Consider the following 20,340-nt stretch of genomic DNA (forward strand, 5'->3'; position numbering starts at 1 on the left):
TGACTTTGAGGAGAATATGGTGATCCAAAAAGAACTTGAGATGTTATTTGGCTGTTCAGTATCATCTCGTATGCTCCATGGATCTCTCATATGCTCCATGGATCTTTCACACGAACCCAATTAGAACTGTTAGGGTTATTTATCATAGACGACGACAACGATGAAGAGGGACTTGATTTTGATGGGGAAATTTTTTCGTGACATCCGACTCCTCTATTCAACAATTGTATATAGTTCTTTTTTCCAGCTCTGCTTGTTTATATCATCATAGTGAATGGAAAAGGGGGCATCGGTTGTAAATGACTATTTTTTTAGGGGGTGACACCCTAATAGGGAACTAATAGAAAGTCAGTGTTTAAACATTTCATCTTTATAATTGGATCTCTCCCATGTTTCTATTTAATTTAGACAAAATATTGCTCTCTTTAAGTTCAGGTTCGAGCAGATATGGTTGCCGTGTGGCGAGGAGAACTTTGACAAACTTATAATTGGATGAGCACCGTTATTTGGAGTTATAACCGCGTATTTGCAACCAAAAAAAAGGATTATGGCATTGTGAGACCAAAAAAGACTGATGCAGAGACAAACAACAACGATTATTTTTTTTTTTTTGAGAAACTAAACTAATTGTCATTGAACATCATATATACAGATCATTAAAAAAGTAAAATTTTGCATTGTAAATTCTTCAGCAAAATGCAGAAGAGCCTGAGATAGCCACAACTGAGTCTAGAATCCTACAATAAGCCTTTTGAAGTGCCAATAGTTGTTGCTCGGGGTAGAGCTTTCGTTCTAAGAGCTTTCGTTCTTATTGCTCCGGGTTTTGATAACAACTGGGATAAGGCCTCTGCATCCAGAAAACATCTTGCATCCTCTAGGCATCATCCTAAAAACACACACTAAGCAGATCATGTGATGTAGCGATTCTTAGCAGCTCTGTCAAGTTTCTTTGCATCATCCTGAGAGATCAAAACCAAAAATTTACTTATGTTGCACAAAAACTATGACAATGAGCCAAACAAATATAGAAAACCAAATTAGTTCATTCTTTAAAAAAAAAAAAAAAAAAAAAAATTCTTACATGAAATATAAATCCTATGCTGTCATTGTAATCAAGGAATTCCTTCCACTGTTTCCCAATACTTACCTGCAGCAAAAAATATTGACATGAGCCATGCACGTTTAATCAGAATCAAGACAATCATTGAAAAAACAAATGGTGTTCCAAACACGCTGGATAATATCAAATAATGTCTTAGATTGACTTAGGAAGCACTAAGTCAATTCCTAATAATGTACTAGCAGAATAATATTGATATTATCCCAACATTTCAAATGATGAAAAAATGGCAGGTCAAGTATTTACCCAAATGGCAGCTTATTCTTTCCTCCTACTTATCTTATGGAATCAAGGAATTGTTGGGGATGAAAGTTTAGGGTGGTGGAAAAGTGTAATTTTCCTTGAAAAGAACAAGGAGAAAGCCAGGTCATCCTATGGGCTCACTCAACTGCTCCATTTAGTATCAAACTTACTGAGTACTTGGATTCATAAGACAACTATTCCAAACTTGCACATACAACATTTCTTTCTCTTCCTCTACCTTCTTGCCATCCAAGTAGAGGACTAAAAGGGGGAGAAATAAAGGAATAGACATAGTAATATATAAACTAAGGATCTATGTTTATACTCATATATACAGAACCAAAGTTGCATTTATAATTCAGCATCCATATGAAGTAGAATAAGTTAAGAAGTCATCTGGTGGGTCCAAAAGAGTACATGTGAACAAATAATGCATGCAATACAATGGAAATTCATGTTTTTTTGCTTAATAACCAGTTACCTGTGCAGCCTCATTCGTAGCAGTCTTCGTCCATAGAGATATTTTTTCCTGCCTATTTCTGACATTGACAACTGCTCCACAAATTTCATCTCCATGATCAAATTGTTCTCCAATCATTGCTAGTAACTAATACCAGCACATTCAGATAATTAGATACCACATAAAAGGATTTATACAGAGTTTAAATCACTAGGATGGTCTCAAAACATACTGTATATAGCCAACAGGTATCAGATTTCCCTCTAGAAAAGGTTAAAATCCACTTCCCTCCATTAGCACAAACAGGGTCCTCCCATTTTGGCTCTATTTTATCCTTAAAACAATAAAAGTCTGCTCCCACAGCCAACTTGCCTGGATGAGGAATATTGTTGTAAACGCTGTATACAAAATAAATTTTGAGGCAAATTTGTCAGTCATTTGCCTGGATATGATGAAGACACCAGTAGAAAGACAAGAGGTATTACATACAAAAAGGAGAAAGAGTGATCAGCAATCAGTGCATCAATAAGGATATAAACACACACATTCCTTGATAAGAAGTTTTACAAACTATGCCTATGCTTGAAAATTTTTCAAAAGTTAAAATTAATGAGGTATTCTCTATTATTCTCTCAGCCAGTTTATGTTTTATACATATGCAGAAAAATGGAATCCCCATTCCAAAACCAAAAGAGTCAAGAGGGGTTTACATGATTCAATTGGTATTTATATTGGTTTTCCCATAAAATGAGTAAAACAGAATTTACTCAAAATCATAAATTTCAAGTACGAGATAGATAAATACAAGATTGAACAAGTTAAAATCAAAGCTTGAATGCAAGATCCAAACAATAATCTACAGAAAATACGATCAATTCACTTACACATTTAGCAAAACCCAAGAGGCAAGAACCTGTTTGTTCACATGAAAGAATCAAGAATGCTCCAGTTTCTCCTAAGAGAAAGCTATATGTATTTAACCAAGAAAAATGTTCCACCAAAACGTGTCACATGTAAAGCATTTCACTCCATTGAGCCAATTTTCACATTCTTTTTTCAACCCACAACACATTATCAATCAAGAATTCAAGATCATAGTATAAATTCAAGATCCACAAATCTTCGGCTAATTCATTCCCATCAAAGACATCAACAGCCAACAAAAATATTAAAAAAAAAAAAACACAATTCTAAGCAAAATCACACTTTTTTTTTTTCCTTTTTTTTCCCCTTATTCAATAAACATAAAGATCCAAACTTTATGATTTTCTGAGCAGCCAAACAAAAACCTAGATAGAAAAAAGCATAAGAAAGAAAGCAAAACCTCCAGAACTCCTCGGCGGTAGAGAAGGTGTAGATGGGTCTCATGGAGCTACCCCAAGTGGCTTGCTTGGACTTGGCAGATGGGTTATCGAACCAGAAAGTCCAAGAATGCTCAAGAGGGTGAGTCACAGCTGTCGTAGCTGAAGATCCCTTGGACTCATCTTTTCCCCCAGCGATCTCTCCCTCTTCAAGCTCATCCTCTTCTTCTTCCTCCACAGCTCTCAGGTTTGGGTTTGGAACAGCGTTGGTGTTGCTCTGTTCCTCCAAGGTTCCAGGCTTCACAGTCTCGTCTGCCACCATTTTCGTCTCTCAGAACTCGTTTCTCTTCCGGTTTCTCTCGCTGTTTGTTTTGTGGGTTTTGGTTTCTTTATTGATGGTGTTGGGTTTCTCGGATTTCAGAGACAGATAGAATGAGAGATGCGTGGGCTGTGTTATGTGCATGCTAGTTACTAGTTAGTATAGACAGTAAATGGGTTGGATTGGGTTGGGGTTGTGTTGGTTTTTGATATTTTGGGTTCAATCCAGCAACATTTTATGAGTATTGGGCTTACTTTGTAACTTTCAGAGAGATTGTGTTTGTAAAAATGTGGTAGTTGATGAGTGATAATTTTTCAACCCAATGTAAACTCATTTGGGCCATTTATATAATTAGTGGGCTTCCTTTTATGAGTTTCTGAATCATTTTGGGCCATGATTCTGATCCTGATTTGCTTCTGAGTAGGCAGTTATTTTCTCCTATATTTTGAGGATGTACTTGGTCATGATCATGTGGAAATTAATAAAAAAAGTTTATGTTTGTCTTGAATGGCAAGTATAAGTACTCTCTCTGCATTTATGGAATTGATATTTCGTTTGAGTTGAGTAAACGCTAAACAGGGCTAGCATTTTCACTTGGCCAATCAGACAATTACCTAAGGTTTCCAAGTGGAAGGGTGACTCCAAAATTTTAGAAAAAATGGGATAGAAGGAAAAAAAAAAAAATTCGGGTTCAAGAAGAAACACCAAAAAATATGCTACATCCCTTTGATCCAAGAACAAGAAGAAAATTATTTAGTCTAAACAAAATCAATTGTCCCAAAAATAACATCATTAACCTCTAGACAAATTAAAATTCAACCAGTGAAAATACAAATCCAGTCTAAAAATATTACTCACAAAACAATAACAAATAAACACAAATTAAAAATCCCAAAATTTCACCTACCGTTTCTCTCTCTCTCTCTCTCTCTCTCTCTTCCCTTCCATTGGTCACTACACTTAAATCCCTTCTATTGGTGGCTCCACTTCTCCTCCAATTTGATCTATTTTGACACTTACATCTAAGGACCCATGTAGGTATCGTTTCTGTCTTTCACTTTTCTTATTTGATGCGTGGTTTTTGTTTTAATTCATCTTATAAATCTCTTGTGGGTGGACTTAGCTATTAAGACTTGTGGTAATGGGCTTCCTTCTGGGCCTTGTGGATTTTTTTTTTTTTTTAAATATTGCAATTTTATATTAATTTTTGTTATAGGATCCATTTTGTAGTGTGTTAATTAGTAGAATAGTAGTAAGGTTGTCAAAGATTACACTAAGACTAATGCAAAAAAAAGGAAAAAAAAAAAAAACTTCAATCCAAAAAACAAAAAAAATGTAACTAAAAGAAAAAAAAGTACTATTAAAAGAAAATACAAAATAAAACATTATATATGTTTGTGAGTGAAGAGTACACACGTTATGTAAAAATAAATAAAAGAATATGCTCCAATTGACTTACTAAATTATATAAAAATATTAGATTCATTTCTAAATACATGCATTGCTTATAGAATTTTATTAATAATACCCGTTATAGTTGCTTTTGCATAAAGAAGTTTTCAAATTAAAATTAATAAAATCATATCTAAGATCAACAATGCCTTAAGAGGGATTAAGTGGATTAGCTATGTAGGTGGTCGGGATTTTCACCTCAGACGCTTGGCCGATATTGGCTTGACACCCTACACCTACCTTAGAAGGCTTTGTCCTCTTTGGGGAGCCAAGCCCTCAAGGTTTTGTCTTACGAAAGGGTGGGATTGTCCCACATCGCTTAAGTAACCCTGCCACTCATAGTTTATAAGCCCTTGGAGCAACCATGAGTGTACCACTACTCATTTGGGCAAAATTGTGGAGGGAGGTCAAGTTTTATTTTCCTTGAGCACAATTCAAATTAGGCCCTAATATATCTATAAATGTTTTTTTTTTCCCTGCAACTCACGAGCAAGGGCTTTCTTGGGCTCTAGTGTGGCTCTGTCCCTACCTATCTTACGCCTTCTCATCCTCAAAAAGAAAGGAAACATATCCCAAACTACAATATCTTAATAATCATATCATTTGAATGCTAACCACTTGTATAGATTAAGTTCAACACTTTTTATTGGGCTAGTGATTAAATCGCCTAACATGTTAAACAATATGTTTTTTGTCATATCCAGGAAAAAATTGGCCTTTACCCTTTTTAAAAAAATAATTCAGCATTTTGTCATATTTCTCTAACTAATTAGGAAAATGCCCCTTTTTTAAAAATTGATTTTCTCAAAATCGAGTTAAGTTCTATAATGACATTTTTAAGGAGCCTATAGTGACGTTTTAAGGACCTATAGTGGCGTTTTGTAACTTGATTTCCATGAAATCGAGTTATAGGTAAAAAAAAGAAAATAAATTGCATATAACTCGATTTCATGAAGATTGAGTTACAAAACGCCACTATAAGTCCTTAAAATGTCACTATAGACTCCTTAAAACGTCATTATAAGCTCATTAAAATGCCACTATAGGGCTCCAGAATTTTTTATTTTATTTTATTTTAGTTTTTTTATATAACTCGATTTTGAAAAAAAAAAGAATCAAGTTTTAAAAGAGGGGTATTTTCCTAATTAGTTTGGGAAAAGGGGCAAACTGCTGGATTTTTTTTTTAAAGAGGCATTTGTCCATTTTCTCCGTCATATCCCTTTCATATTCTAACTAAGAATCCACTTTACTAGCAAACCATTTGTGGACAATATATGTTGCTTTGATTAAGTTGGCACTATCATTTCGTTTTGTGAATTGAAGGGAGAAAGTTTCTAGTCCAACCATATTTGTATTTGTTTCCAGCCCAAAACGAAAAAACCCTATATTCGTACCTAACACTGGACCACCCATTTCAAATCAAATGTCGTCAAAACTTTTAGATGGGAAAATTTGGCAATTTCATTCTTCTAGTCTTTAATGGCATAAAATCGTAATCTCTTTTGAGTTTCCAAAATCCATGCCATTTGCTCTTTGATATAAAGTGAGGTCTTGAGGGGTCATGGGAACAATGGGCCAATGGTTTCATTCATATGGGATTTTTATTAGTTGGTTGATATGTAACTAAGAATTACTAGAGTTCAAAAGGATTAGTCACACATCCAAGGAAGTGTTAGTTACAGCTAACTTTACCTGAAAATATTTGTCACAATTAGAATTTTGCTTAAGCGCTTATATAGTTCAAACACGACTTGACAATTTAAATTTGTGAACAAACCAATGAATTTGGAGTTAGGGATGACAATGAGGTGGGGTCGGATCTTGAACACCTCCAAATTTTTGTAAAAACCCATGAGTGGAGAGAGAGAATAATGATAAATATGTATAAAAATAAATTATAAATAACATATGTATAAAAATTATACTCTATATCATTGTTATGAATTCCGTTTCGTTCCGGCCGGAACGGACGGAATTTCTCGTACCGGTGTATAATCCGGAACCGGAATACCCTTTGTTCCACCTCGGGTCAAAATCCGGCCAGTTCCGAGGCATTTCGGTCATTCCGGTATGTTTCGGCAAATACCGGCCGAAACTAAAGATTTGGCCGGTATGTGTTTTGGGTTTGGTTCACACTTCACAGTTCATAGAGATCCAAGAAAAAGAAGAAAAAAAAAAAAAATAGAAGAAGAAGAAAGATAAGATTCACATCAGATCGAAGAAGAAAAAAAAAATTCAAGTCATGGACAAAGCTCAAGTGCTGCCATTAAAACTCACTTCTTGAAGCTTATGCCTCTGCCACTTCCAGAGAGAAAAAGAGGGAGTGTGAGACTTTTATGAGGCTTTGAATAAAAAAGCTTTGGAATGTTCCTAAAATCAAAGCCACTGTTTCTCCTTCAGCTTCATCCTTGTTGCTTTGAGCCACCATACTTTGGGCGTGTTGAGATCTAGCCTTTGTTTGTGTGAGGAAGAGTTAAGACTTAAGGATGCATTAAAAAAAAAAAAGCGTAGAAGCTTGTGAAGTAGAAGAAACTAGAAAGGAGTAGATCAGATCAAGAGGAAATTGTAAATGGAAAAATACGTGTGGGCTAATGGAAATGGTGAGGAAACTTCTTGGAAATTTCCCACTTAAAAAACTATTCATAGATACTTAGTTATTTACATCAATGCCACAAGTAAAAAGTTAAAACATATTTACATAATTTTTTAATCCACTTCACTGATTTTTTTAAGGTGAAAGTTTATACACTATATTTATTGTATTATTTGTAGAAAAATTATAAATAAATATTTTTTTAATACCACTTTATTTAAGATTTTTTTTAAAATAAAATAAAATTCATTACTTTATATAATAGTAATAATATCTAGTTATATATATATATATATATATTTTTAGGAATTCCGAAACATCCTAAAACGGTACGCCGAAATAGGCCGGTACCGAAATATTCCGTTCCACTGAACAAACCGAAACGGGCTCCGAAACGGAATGAATAACATTGCTCTATATATATATATATATATATATTTTAAATATATATTAAATGAAATATATACGTGTTCCGATGTTTGGGCCTTCGGGGTGTCTTGTGGGTGAGCAAAACCCATTCCCATCATGTCCCTTCTTCCGAGTAAAGAAAATTAAGTTGTGGGATGGAGTGGGGTAGGGGTGTTTTTATGTCATCCTCACTTGGAGTACTACACTTCTTTTGTAAAAGTAGTTTTGAAATGAAAATGAGTTTTGTTGAAGGTTTATTCAGAAAGACGTTTGAATGCTTGCTTTATGACATGCTGGGGAAAACTGTGGGAGCACTTTTCCAATCCTCTTTAATATTGAAATTTTGTCCTTAATTTGCTAGTCACTTAAGTCGAACTTTTCTTTAGATGATACAATTAAGCTAATTCTATATATCCAAATTCAACTAAGCATTGATTTGACATTATCTTAATATAACTAGTTTTAAAAACTGTTGCATATAATATGAACATCTAACCTTTTTATGTAGAGTCGTTATTTGAAATTATCATGTTTATATTAAGAGGTTTCAAGTTTATATATATATACATATATATATATTCTTTAAATATAATGTTAGCTTATCATTATACCAATAGGTCAAAAACTTCATGCCATTATATATAATATACCAATAAGTCATTGGTGTTAGTGTTATCATTATAATCACTCACGTTTGGAAATTTTCCACAATAATTACATAAAATTTAGTGTTTGATTCAAATACGAGGGTTTTGGTGTTCATATTGTTAAATGGATATTTAGATTCAATCATGCTGAAGCCGAATAATATATATATATATATATATCAGATCATACAAAATGCGCACTAAATCGATAAAGACGCTATTGCCACTGCCAGTACTCAAGCACCACCACACATAATAAATACTATGACATATTAAATTCAGTTTTGGCCATCAATTAGCACTGTTGGCTTCTCCGTTTTTGATCCTCATATAATCTAAGTATGTCCTTCCATTGAGGCTCCTAGAGAAGAAATCCTTGACATACTTTTCCATTCCCACCCTTCTAAATAATGGTGGGTTATTTGGGTTTAACATACTACTTGCTGGCCCAAATTCCGCCTCAAATTTTGGGTTGAAGAACATAGCAATGGAGATCCTTTCTTTCTCTGAATTTACATTTGCTCTGTGCTCAATGCTGTTATAGAGACCATTGCTCAAAATCTGCAAAAAGTACAAATTAGACAGATATATATACTAGTCGAAAATAGACATGATAGATAATCTAATATTATTAAGTCTTTATTTGTTTTAAAATTTTGGGTCGAGTTTTATAAGCTTGCTACTTTCTTGTTATTATATTTGTCTTAGTATTGTTTCTTATATATCTCATCATTAGTTTGGTGTCTGCATGTGGAGTTTTAGTGATGATGCAGAGGAGGCTGTGTGAGGAGAAACTTCATATATACTTATGGCTGTGCTTACTGTATTTTTTGGGGCATTCTGTGATGGAACAATGATTATGTCAACGCCCTTACAGCTGTGACAGCACTCCTGTGGTAGAAAGATGTCGGTTGCACTTGATTCTTGATTAGAACAAGATCATCTCTATTTCATTTGAAATATAGAGAGTCCGTTTCAAGGTTGCAATTTTATTTTATAATATTTAATAATATACAAAGTGCCATATCATAATAAGTATCGTCATAGTAAGGCCATCGAGATAACCATCTCCCTCATAAGTAGTTTTTGCATTGCTTATTACAAAATTTGAATGTTCAATTTTTTTGTATTGGTCATGAGCTAGTTGGACATTCTTATTTTGTGTGAAACCAGACAAGCATTTTTTGTCCTGCAATGTTGCATATATTATTTGTAGAGAACATATATGGATACATGGTCTAATTACAGTATTTGGGTTGGAAAAATTATTGTCTTCATTTAATTTAGATGCATTTAATAGTTCACATTGAATATTACAAATTTAAAAGTATATTTAATATCACATCATTTAAACTTACATAACAAATTCTGTTAGATCCTGAAAATAAAATCTAAATGGTAATTTCAAGTTTGAAATAAGGAGAATCATGGTCCATTGGGTTTTTTAATGTTAGAGTTACCCTAGGTTATTGAAAGGTCGTGATTTTTAATCAGTAAGTTGTTCAATAAATCATTTTTTTAGGGAAAACACATGTTACGTGACTTGTAGGCAATATGGAATATTCATATAATACCTTGTTTGAAAACCTTTTTAGCAAAGAGAGAGGTTTGGATATAATAATGAGGGTTTCCATGAAGTAGACTAGATTCAATATACCATAAATAACTTTTGAAAGGAAGGGAAGGAAAGAAAAGAGTGCCAAACCTCTAGAATGTCTCCTAAATTCACAACAAAGGCATTTGGGAGGAAATTCACAGGAATCCAAACACCATCTTTCTTTATTTGAAAACCTTCGACTCCATTAACTTGGTGGAGGATGGTGATACCAGCTGCGTCTGAGTGTGGTGTGAGACCTACAACCAGCTCTGGCTGTGGGCATGGAGGATAGTAGGTCATCCTCATAGATTGCATCCCATCTTCAAACAACTCCTCCATCTCTCCCATTTCCATCTCTAGGAGCTCTCCCAAATAACCAAAAAGTTGCATAGCAAGTCTTTGTGACTCCAATAAGTAAGCCTCCAAAGTTTCTCTAGTGAAAACCGAAAATTAGTTTGGTGACCCAAAACTTAAGCTTAAAAAAAGAAAGAAGGGGAAAGCTACAAATTTTACTAAAAACAAACTTATATAACAATAAATATAATTGATGCTACTTTAACAAAATTAAAAATAAATATAATTTTTTGTTGTTGTGATTAACGATGTATTAGTTTGTAAAGCTTATGAAAAGAAAAATGATAAATGAGAGAGAGAGAGAGAGAGAGAGAGAGAGAGAGAGGGAACCTCAAATATGAAGGGAGCTCTGGAAATAGATAAGGCTTTCGTCTATGAAGAGGGTTTATTATCATATACATCCTATCACCCCAGTCAAGCCTTTGGTTATCGGATCGGACCACGGTTCCATAGCCTTGAACATCACCTGGCCTTATCTTGTACTTCATTTTTTCTTCCAAAGGAAGCTTGAAGAATCCCTCAATCTCATCATTCAGCTTCTCCAAGAGTGAAGAACTAACTCCATGATTTACCAACTGCGCAACAACAATATGACAACTATTAGGTTGTTTACTTGAGAAGAAAGAGATAATATCTTTTCCAATGCACGCAGCCAAGAAAATTTACAAAGACACATGAATTTCACAAAAAGTGAAATGGAAGCCCAAACTATCATGTTTGTTAATGAATTGAAAACTAATTAAAAATAATAGTTGAGAAAAAAACCTGAAAGAGACCCCATTCTTTGCAACATTCATGCAACTTCTTTTTTTCCAAGTCTTTGGTTTCTAGGGAAACAAGTTGTTTCATGTCGATTGTGGGGATTGGTATAGGGGTTTCTAGAATTGGAGGGTCTTGACCAACGCGAACATAGCGTTCTGGGATAGTGATTTTAGGGTTTTTGGCGAGCTCTTCCTCGAAGCTCAGGACTAAATGAGAAGAACTAGCTAGACACACTGACTGTGAAGATGCCATTGCTTAATTTGCCAATCCAAGTGCACCTACTATTCTCATGGTGTGATGTGCACCTATATAGCTAGATAATTTTTCCAACGTGTGTCAAATAAACTCTAGCTAGTACAAGGTTATTGTAGAAATATACCAGTGGGAAAACTCATAAAGAAATGGAAGAAAAGTCAACCTAGAATGGTGGAGAAAAGTGAAAGACTTTTCAAGGAACCTTTTTTTGGGGTTAAAAAAGGAAGCATGGGATACCTGTTAGAGAGAATTGTGAGTAAAGTTCGAAAGTCAAGAATTATACCCTCATTAATGTAATTTTTTGCTTTCAAAGATAATAAAGGGTGAGATTTGAATCAAAGTCCTTTAATGTTTAGTTCGGATGAAAGGGAAGTAGAGTAAAGTTATTCGGCTAATTTTACCTTAATCCTCTTTACTCCCTCTCCATTTAAATTGACCATACTAGAAAAATTTGAGCTATAATATTAACAAGACTCTAGTTTCATTAATATAATATTCTCTATTTTACTATTTATCGTAATAAAAGAATTATCAAAAAGTAAAAGTAGATTGATAAAAGTTTGGGTAAAATATCATTTTCGTCCTTAAACTATGATAAAAGTTCGTTTTTCATCCCTAAACTTTCAAAAGTTCTATTTTCGTCCCTAAACTATCACAAAAGTTCGTTTTTCGTCCCTAAACTTTCAAAAGTTCTATTTTCGTCCCTAAACTTTTCCAAACGTATTGATTTTCGTCCCTCCCACATCAGCACTCTGTCAAGCCACGTCAGCACTCCGTCAGAACTTTTGAAAATTTAGGGACGAAAATAGAACTTTTGAAAGTTTAAGGACGAAAAATGAACTTTTGTGATAGTTTAGGGACGAAAATAGAACTTTTGAAAGTTTAGGGAAGAAAGTCAATAATTATACCCTCATTAATATAATTAATTGCTTTCAAAAAATAAGAGATTTTGAGATTTGAACCAACTTTCTTTAATGGATAGTTCGGATGAGGGGAGAGTAGAGTACAGTTATTTGGCTAACTTTACTTTAATCCTCTTTACTCTCCCTCCATTTAAACTGACCAGAATAGAAAGATTGGAACTATAACATCGACAAGACTCTGGTTTCATTAATATAATATTTTATCTTTTTTACTATTTATCGTAATAAAGGAATTATCCAAAAATAAAAGTAGATTGATAGAAGTTTTATTTGTCTTGTCTTGTAAAAGGTAACTAATTAGTTGATAAAATCCATATGGCGTACTGAATTACCAAGAGAAGGGAGATTAGGAAGAAGAGTAGCATTCATTAGGTGAATGCTATTTGCTATTTTCCTAACTCAATGGACCAGCAAGAGTCATTGTAACACGACACATACAATGATTATATATAAATCTAGGAGCAGGAGTAGCCACCCTATGGATTGAACATGGTTAGATCAAGATTTTTTCATGTCTGATTTCTTGGAAAAATAATTGGGCTGCTCCAGCCCAGAGAGAGGATGGATTTGGGGCTAAAATTAAATGCACTTTGATCCTTCATGGCCTTGGGTTTAGCCCATATAGAAATCATGCACATGCTCAGGCCCAAGCCCATGTCCCACCCAAGTCGAAGTATTTCTTATCTGTAGGTTGACCAACACTTCAATAAAATGGTATATGCTATACTTAATTAATACAACTATCACCTAGCTTTCTTGGAAGGAGGAGGTATATAATCTGAGGTCCACCACCCCATATAAGAGGGATGACTCATGTATCAAATAAATGGTGTATTTTTTCCATTAAAATAGATTGGATGTTCTACTTAGAGAAACAGAAATTTACATGACACATGAATACTATTCCAAACGAAATACATGAGCAACATGAAATATAATTAATCTTATTGTCCTGAAAATATAAGTGTAGGAAATTAATCCTCTAAATATACCTTTTAGATGAGATAAGGTCTTCTTCACTTTCTTCTCACACCCATAAGAATACGGAGGCACCATCATCTCCACATATTGTGCTTCCACATTCTTGCCAGCTGGTACAATTTGCATGTCAGCCATTATTCAAAACTCCCAAGTTACCATGCAAATACTTGCTATTGTTCTTGATAATATTGTGCAGTTGCTTCCGAACTTTAAGTTCGCATCGTTATATATATATATATATATATATCAGATAAAGGTCTAACATAATCGTAGATTCCCTAGAAAATAAAGATAGTACCCCCTTTTTTACTTTTCCTTGATTTCCTATACATTTTCCTTGGTCATGTTGCTTATGCTTTAACATCCTTGGCCGTTTGAGGTGGTTGAAGAGGATTGTGTCCTATTTAAAAGAGAGTACTTTGATTAGTGATTTGATTAGATAATTTCCTTTATTGAATGGATATGTGGCCTATTGAGTTGGATGAGTGCAAAGCTATGTCAGCATCTCTGTTTGGTTAACCAAAAGTGAATTGTATTCTATACTTATCATAGGAGTTTACATAGTCTTATATGTTGGCTCCCACATGGGTTGTTTTCCTTACCAAAGAAGATTGGTTCTTGTGAATATTGCGATGTTGAAACTTTGGAAACTTAAAGATTATGTGATTCATTAAAATAATTTGAAGTTCTTTTTCTTTGTGAAGAGAGAGAGAGAGAGTACTCAAAGCATCATCATTTTATGCACTCTCATTGATTAGACCACCATGCACATGCATGCATTCTTTCCTTAGATTTGCAATCAGGCCAATGCACCCTTAATCTTATCTTATCCCTAAATTTTATGGTCATTTTTTAATTGATACTTGCTAACAATATATTGATACTTGATATTTGTGTAATATTTGCCTTGCGTTATATTAAAAAGTGGTAAGGATTCATCCTTGCTTGGGATTTGAGGACATTGGAAAGAACTTGGAATTACTTGACTGTTGAGAAAGCATATGAATTGTGCAAGCTAATTACATTTTAAGTTTATAGTTATTTCAGTTTGGACCGTTTAAAACCCTTCAACTGTCATTGTGTTGTAACCAAAATTACTTATAAGTTCATCAAAACATAATTTCACATGACCCCCTATTATAGTTTTGCATTATACCTGCGTTCCTCATTTGATGATGCCCTTGTTTTGCAGGTTCGGACCATGCTTCGGTCTCTACGGAGATGCAACCGAGGGTCCGACATGTACAATGACCTTAAGTTTACACTAGAGGTTGTGGATGAGCTGGGCCGACTTAAATTGGCGGATGCGCTCGCGGAAGCAGCCGACGTTCATACACAGGTCCCGGGTCGCAGCGGGCAAAGTGGTGGGTCTCGAGGGGGTCGACGCCGTGGAGGTGGTCGAGCTGGTCCCGGACGTGCGACTGAGCCGGAACCCATCTACGAGGAAGGGGATGAGTCTGCCGCAGAAGAATCATGGCTTCAGGATGATTGGGTATTCTCTGATGATGGCACCAGGCCATCCCACCCCGCCAGTGATGCTGCTGGGGCATCCCGTACTATGTCCTGTGGTGCTAGGCAGGAGTATGAGGCCCCCCGTATGTCGCCCCCAGTGTTCAGTGGATCTGCCCATGATGGTGGATGCATATTTGTCCCCACACCAGGCATGCCCACCCCACCTCTAGTGCATGCGGAGCCCACCATAGGACCTTCACCTCCAACCCCCCAAGAAGAGGCTGTACAGATTGAGCAGATACCGGGTGAGGACATTCAGCCAGTGGAGGGTTTGCGGAGATCGCGACGCCCTCCTGCGCATGCTCCCGATTGCGGGACCGGGGACGGTATCTTCTTCCTCTACATTGCCCATCGTATTCAGCTAATTGTACTGTGCATTATATTGAATATGTTCGTTTAATTAAGCTGTTGTGTCTGATGAAATAGGTAAGATGAGACCTGTGAGGGCATATGGGCGGAAACGAAAAGGCCATTGAGCCCGTAGTAATCAGTAATTGAGTTTTTAGACTTCCTGTCTATACGTGACTGGAATAAGCATGCAAAGTGTGTGGAAAATTAAGAGCCGGAACACAGAAGGCAGCAGAGTATTTGTGGATATTGCAGCTTCAGGAAAATATATCCCTATTGCACTATCTGAGTGCAAAAATTCTACGACTAAAGTAAAAGAATAAATGGTTTGAGGAAAGTAAAGTACAATATTAGTTTAGTACTTGTATCTTGTGATTGACTGCTTAGTAGACTGATTACTTTGTGATGGACTGCTTAGTAAAGTACAATATTAGTTTGTGGACTGCTTACTGTATTTTGTGATGGACTGCTTAGTAAAGTACAATATTAGTTTCTGGACTGCTTACTGTATTTTGTGATGGACTGCCAAAAAACTTAGAAGAAAGAGGAAGACCAACCAGGCATAATATTAGTTTAGTACTTCTGTTTTGTGATGGACTGCTTGAAGTTGAAGATGCTGTTTTGAGGTACAAGAATAGCTTTTGGTTCTGATCTTACTTGTTGTAATAAAATTAATAACATAAACAGCAATGCAAAAACGATGTGCTGGATTGGGAAAGTGGGTCCCGAATTTGACCCAAAAATTATTTCCCCCTTGTCTTTTCTTTCTTAGCTGTTTCTCTTTCTATTATGTTTCAAGGGTTGTTAAGCTAGATTTGTTTATATGCCGTACTTGTGAGAACACCTCATGAGAAGGGTTTTTTGGTGTTTGGTGTGCCAAATGCCAAATATTTAGCATTTGGCACACCTGATGAGAATGCTCTTAGCTGGTATTATCAGCAAGATTTTGCAGTGTTGTATGCTACATGTATAACTCTATTTATGTGTATGTCAGGGCTATATAAGTATTTCTTACATGTTCTTTCTTTGTTGTTTTGCTATGATACAATTCGTATGCTTCTTAGGAGAATGAACCATTGATGAGAGCACTCTCAAAGCTTATTTCCCTGCACAAGCCAGATCTGGTCTTGTTTGTTGGAGAGGCACTGGTTGGAAATGATGCAGTTGATCAGCTTTCCATGTTCGATCAGGTTTGATTTTTTTATCCAGGATTTCATAAATTGTGTTCCGGCTCTTTTAAAAACATTATCCATTGTATTACAACATTTATTGATGAAACCTTGCAGTGCAGACTCATCCAAAAAGACGTGATTGCAGTCCAAGACTATTTATCCAACACAATGGGTGAAGATTTCAAGCCGTTTGGGTACATACAAATGCTACCTTTTTTGTTAGTAGTTTTCAATTTCCATGTCATATTTCATTTTTTTGTTCATGCAGTTTATACTAATTCCAATTTATTTTGGTTGTTGTTGCTGTCATGCAGTTTCCATTGCTGCTGCCACCATGACCCCTTGTGCCTAGCCACCATTATCTCACACTAGTCCATAGACAATTTGACTTTGCTTGGATCCTCTCCAAAATTTCAAAAAGCTTTTCATAGGTTAATCTTCAATTTTGGAGCTCTCTCTCACTCTCTGTGTTCATCATCACCACCACCGTTTGGCTGCCACTTCCTTCCATCTCAACGTTGGAAACATTTCTGCACTTGTAAGGTACCAATTTTGTTCCTTTTTTTGTTGTACAGAAACTGCTTGCTGAAATGCTTCATAGAGATTCATTTTTCCAAACTTCTTGTTGTTGTGGCCTTGCGTTCTTATTAGTAGGGGCTGTGGGTTCATGTTAGTGTGGTGCTGAAATCTTTTTCTTCCTTTTTTTCTTTTGGATGTAATTGTTTAGGATTTGATATGGACAACAGTTATATGATATGAGGTGCTTGCACCCAATGTAACAAGTGGCCTCAGCCCTCAGATGGATGTTGTAGTTGGCTGAACAGTTGATAAGCTATGGACATTTACATTTCTTCTTGTGCTTGTGGGTAGCTCTGTATTTAGGTGGATCCGTGGAAGGCCTTTTATAAAGAAGGAAATTAATTTCTAGCATGGCATAAGGACATCACGGCCTTTTATCTTGCTTGGTTAATAAGCTGGTGATGTGGTGTAGAGACTTATGTTCTTAGGGTTTCTCTACATCTCCCATACCCAGCTATATTGATATTACCAACCTTACCCCATTCCCGGATGGTAAACCTTTTTTGCTTTAACCATCCCTGTCAAGGTTGGGGTATTATTTGTTTTTGTTATTCCCACTATTAGGTTTAGGGGTTGTCTTCCTTTTGTTTCTTTAAGTTCTTGTAAGGGCAAGGATAAAAGTAACATGATGCTATTCTTTTATAATAATCTGAATGGACTGTTTATTAACATAGTAGTGCTGTGAAAAAAATGTTTTACTGTACTATTTTGAAAGCTTCAATTGCTCTTAGTTTGGTAGTGAGTATGCTTTATTTGTGATCACCAGTGACCAGACATAAGTCAGGTATCCTCAACTTTTTATGGATGATACAGTTACGAGTCTGGGATATGGACCGTGTCAATCATTACAGATGTGCTATTGTTTTTGAGCTCACATCTGCTCCATTTGAACCCTACATCTGGCTCTATAAGCATGTAATTTTGCACTTTGATGTTCATTGAATATGTTGATGGTTATTGAATTCTGATATTATTACCAAGCTTAGCAGAAATTTGTCCTATTTTTGTTTCGTAATTTTTGTAATAGAGACTAAAGAGTTGTAATCTTGCCATAAATAGTCAAGTAGCTTCCTTAACATACGATGGGAGATGCAGTTACAATTCTGGGAAATTGATTGTGTTCATCGTTGCAGATGTTGATGCTTTTAATGCTTGCATCTGCTCCATGCTTGCAGATGTTGATGCTTTTGATAAGTTACTAATTTTATAGTGCTGCAATTTTTTTGGTATTAAGCTGTTGAATCAATTAGTCTGGTCATGTCCAAAAGACCTTGTATGCTTGTCTGAAGAAAATAGATTTTTGTGCTGGCACAAGCATTATGTGGAACTTCAATCTATCTTTTCCTGGCTTTATTTGTTATGAGGTATTGTTTACTTTTAGAAGAACTTGCTTGTATGAAATTTCTTATTTATTAGATGATTGTTGGGTTCTGATGGTATTGGCAAGAGAAATAGATTAAATATTTATAATCTAAATTGGTTCTTGGGATACATGGTGTTAACTTGATACTAAATTTTATTTTTTCAGATAATGCTGGGGTAATCGTGAATCCCAAGGGAGAGATGAAAGGTATGGGTAGACTTATTTAATTTACCAATTATTGTTTAGTGTTAAAATTGGAGCTTCTGTTTTTGGGTTCTGTGGGCTGCAATAATTGTGTTTGTTTAATTTAGGTTTGATTGGTCTGACTGGTTTATTTGTTTTTTAGGATCTGCTATTACCGGTCCTATTGGGAAGGAGTGTGCGGATCTTTGGCCAAGGATTGCAAGTGCTGCCAATGCCATTGTTTAAGGGTTCTAAGTTGCTATCGGTGATATCCTCAGCTAGCCAACTGATGGTCTTTATGTTTTGGTAGAAGTAGAGCATATGAATTTTGCTGGATTTTGTTATATTGGTTTTGGATATTTGTATAAACCGCATGTGGTTAATGTTTGGATTATGGTATTATACTTTTAACATTTTCGAGTTCCTATGAGTTCCTATGACTTTTGCTAGCTTCCGTTTTTTAAAATCATTGGTTCTTTCTCTCTCTTTTCCTTTTATATTGGTCTTTTTAGATGGTTGACAATTTTGATTTTGCTTTGGAAGCCCGAGGTACAGCTTCTTGTGCACGAACTAATTCACAGTGAATGTGCCATGTGTCAAATATTCAGTGAATAGGATTATGTTCATAAAAAAACGCGTCAAATATCATTTTACTCTATTCTGTAACAAGCATATCTGAAGTCTTAACTTATTGTGAGTTCAACTTAAAAGGCGTTTAGAGCAAGTGATGAATCTTATCATTTAGATGAAAGCTTCAAGAGGGTTTGATTTGTACAATTTACTTGGCTGCTATTACTACACTTTTTTGTTAGGTCTATCATGTAGAGGTACTCAAATTGGATCAGTGGTCGACTTATAGGTTTACTGCACTAATAGTTTTTGTTGTAATGCTAATTGGTTACTTCCAAATATGACGCACGCACTCAAAAAATGTAGGACCTTACTCATTGTTACAGAAACTCTAAAGAAACAATGGTATCTCCAATTAATAGCCCCTTTGGATGTAAAATGTATCATTTTCACCATTTCCACGGTGTATGTGACAAATGTATGCATTTTGAGTAGGTTACAAATTTACAATTCTACCATATTTGGCTTTTTTATTTAGTCAAAAATTGATTTTTCGGTATAAATGCTCATGTCCTCTCCCTTACTGACCTGCGGTAATGATTTCTTTGGCATTACTCTGTGGCATAATTTCTTTTATGTTGTCATTTTCATGTCTTCTTTCTTAACTTATGCAAAGCATATGAAGTATTTTCCAATAATTAATTCTTCACTCATCCTTTATCTTAAACTAGCTTTGCTTCTACCGTTTATCCTCAAAAAACATTATCTTTGCTTATGGTTTTCCTTTTTGTGTTTTTTATCCTAGTCTCAAGAAACTTGGGCATGGTATGAAAAATATAACTCATAAATTCCATTGCTTTTAGAACAAATTCAAATAAAAACAATCCATAACTGTTTTTACACCCACTGATGTGGGTGTTTTTTTACTCAAAATGTGTAAAATTTGCATTGTATATTAATTTTAGAAGACTTTAAATGAGCTGATGTGAATGCTCTTATGTAGATAAATAAAATTCAATCCATCTACTAGTAGAAAAACCCACAATACCATTCAAATTATTTTACATTACACAGATTAATAAAAAACATTGGGGGGAAGGGGGGTGGTTTGTGATAAATATGATATTCTGTTCAATTTCCTCGTTAAATCTTAATCGTGTTAATGCTTTGATGCATGTGCTTTTCTCACACCACCTAC

At 35.1% G+C, this 20,340-nt stretch overlaps 3 protein-coding genes across 4 annotated transcripts; 1 reads left to right on the top strand and 2 right to left on the bottom strand.

Moving 5' to 3' along the window:
* Positions 1-834: 834 nt before the first annotated feature.
* Positions 835-3,572, bottom strand: LOC112013994 (eukaryotic translation initiation factor 4E-2). The gene is made up of 5 exons (XM_065765738.1): positions 3,148-3,572; positions 2,056-2,221; positions 1,845-1,970; positions 1,082-1,147; positions 835-959 (listed from the first exon to the last, which is right to left on the bottom strand). The coding sequence occupies exons 1-5, from the start codon at positions 3,444-3,446 to the stop codon at positions 909-911; spliced, it is 708 nt and encodes a 235-aa protein (XP_065621810.1). The 5' UTR covers positions 3,447-3,572; the 3' UTR covers positions 835-908.
* Positions 3,573-8,685: 5,113 nt separating this feature from the next.
* LOC112013989 (protein SRG1) lies at positions 8,686-11,630 on the bottom strand. Its single transcript, XM_024046368.2, has 4 exons — positions 11,260-11,630; positions 10,825-11,069; positions 10,249-10,573; positions 8,686-9,104 (listed from the first exon to the last, which is right to left on the bottom strand). The coding sequence occupies exons 1-4, from the start codon at positions 11,506-11,508 to the stop codon at positions 8,835-8,837; spliced, it is 1,089 nt and encodes a 362-aa protein (XP_023902136.1). The 5' UTR covers positions 11,509-11,630; the 3' UTR covers positions 8,686-8,834.
* A 2,965-nt stretch (positions 11,631-14,595) lies between these two features.
* On the top strand, positions 14,596-18,992 carry LOC112030631 (uncharacterized). Of its 2 annotated transcripts, none has more exons than XM_065765748.1 (5): positions 14,596-15,253; positions 15,354-16,465; positions 16,562-16,641; positions 16,762-18,596; positions 18,736-18,992. In XM_065765748.1, exons 1-2 carry the CDS (start codon positions 14,617-14,619, stop codon positions 15,401-15,403), a joined length of 687 nt encoding a protein of 228 aa, XP_065621820.1. In that variant the 5' UTR covers positions 14,596-14,616; the 3' UTR covers positions 15,404-16,465; positions 16,562-16,641; positions 16,762-18,596; positions 18,736-18,992. The 2 variants fall into 2 exon arrangements, with proteins under 2 accessions (XP_065621820.1, XP_065621821.1); XM_065765749.1 differs by having other exon boundaries at positions 16,567-16,641.
* The last annotated feature ends 1,348 nt before the right edge of the window (positions 18,993-20,340 follow it).

Source organism: Quercus suber, unplaced genomic scaffold (assembly GCF_002906115.3).
Source record: "Quercus suber isolate HL8 unplaced genomic scaffold, Cork oak 2.0 scaffold_649, whole genome shotgun sequence".
In the NCBI taxonomy this organism is placed as follows: domain Eukaryota; kingdom Viridiplantae; phylum Streptophyta; class Magnoliopsida; order Fagales; family Fagaceae; genus Quercus; species Quercus suber.

Bases quoted from the DNA above. Each gene is read 5' to 3' on its own strand.
- LOC112013994 (XM_065765738.1), bottom strand. From the start codon at position 3,446: ATGGTGGCAGACGAGACTGTGAAGCCTGGAACCTTGGAGGAACAGAGC. The intron at 2,222-3,147 runs GTTTTGCTTTCT...TTTTGTATACAG, and splicing joins ACCGCCGAGGAGTTCTGGAG to CGTTTACAACAATATTCCTC. The intron at 1,971-2,055 runs GTATGTTTTGAG...TGCTGGTATTAG, and splicing joins ATACCTGTTGGCTATATACA to TTACTAGCAATGATTGGAGA.
- LOC112013989 (XM_024046368.2), bottom strand. From the start codon at position 11,508: ATGGCATCTTCACAGTCAGTGTGTCTAGCTAGTTCTTCTCATTTAGTC. The intron at 11,070-11,259 runs GTTTTTTTCTCA...GTTGTTGCGCAG, and splicing joins AAGAATGGGGTCTCTTTCAG to TTGGTAAATCATGGAGTTAG. The intron at 10,574-10,824 runs GTTCCCTCTCTC...GGTTTTCACTAG, and splicing joins GAGCTCCCTTCATATTTGAG to AGAAACTTTGGAGGCTTACT.
- LOC112030631 (XM_065765748.1), top strand. From the start codon at position 14,617: ATGCTTCGGTCTCTACGGAGATGCAACCGAGGGTCCGACATGTACAAT. The intron at 15,254-15,353 runs GTATCTTCTTCC...CTGATGAAATAG, and splicing joins CGATTGCGGGACCGGGGACG to GTAAGATGAGACCTGTGAGG.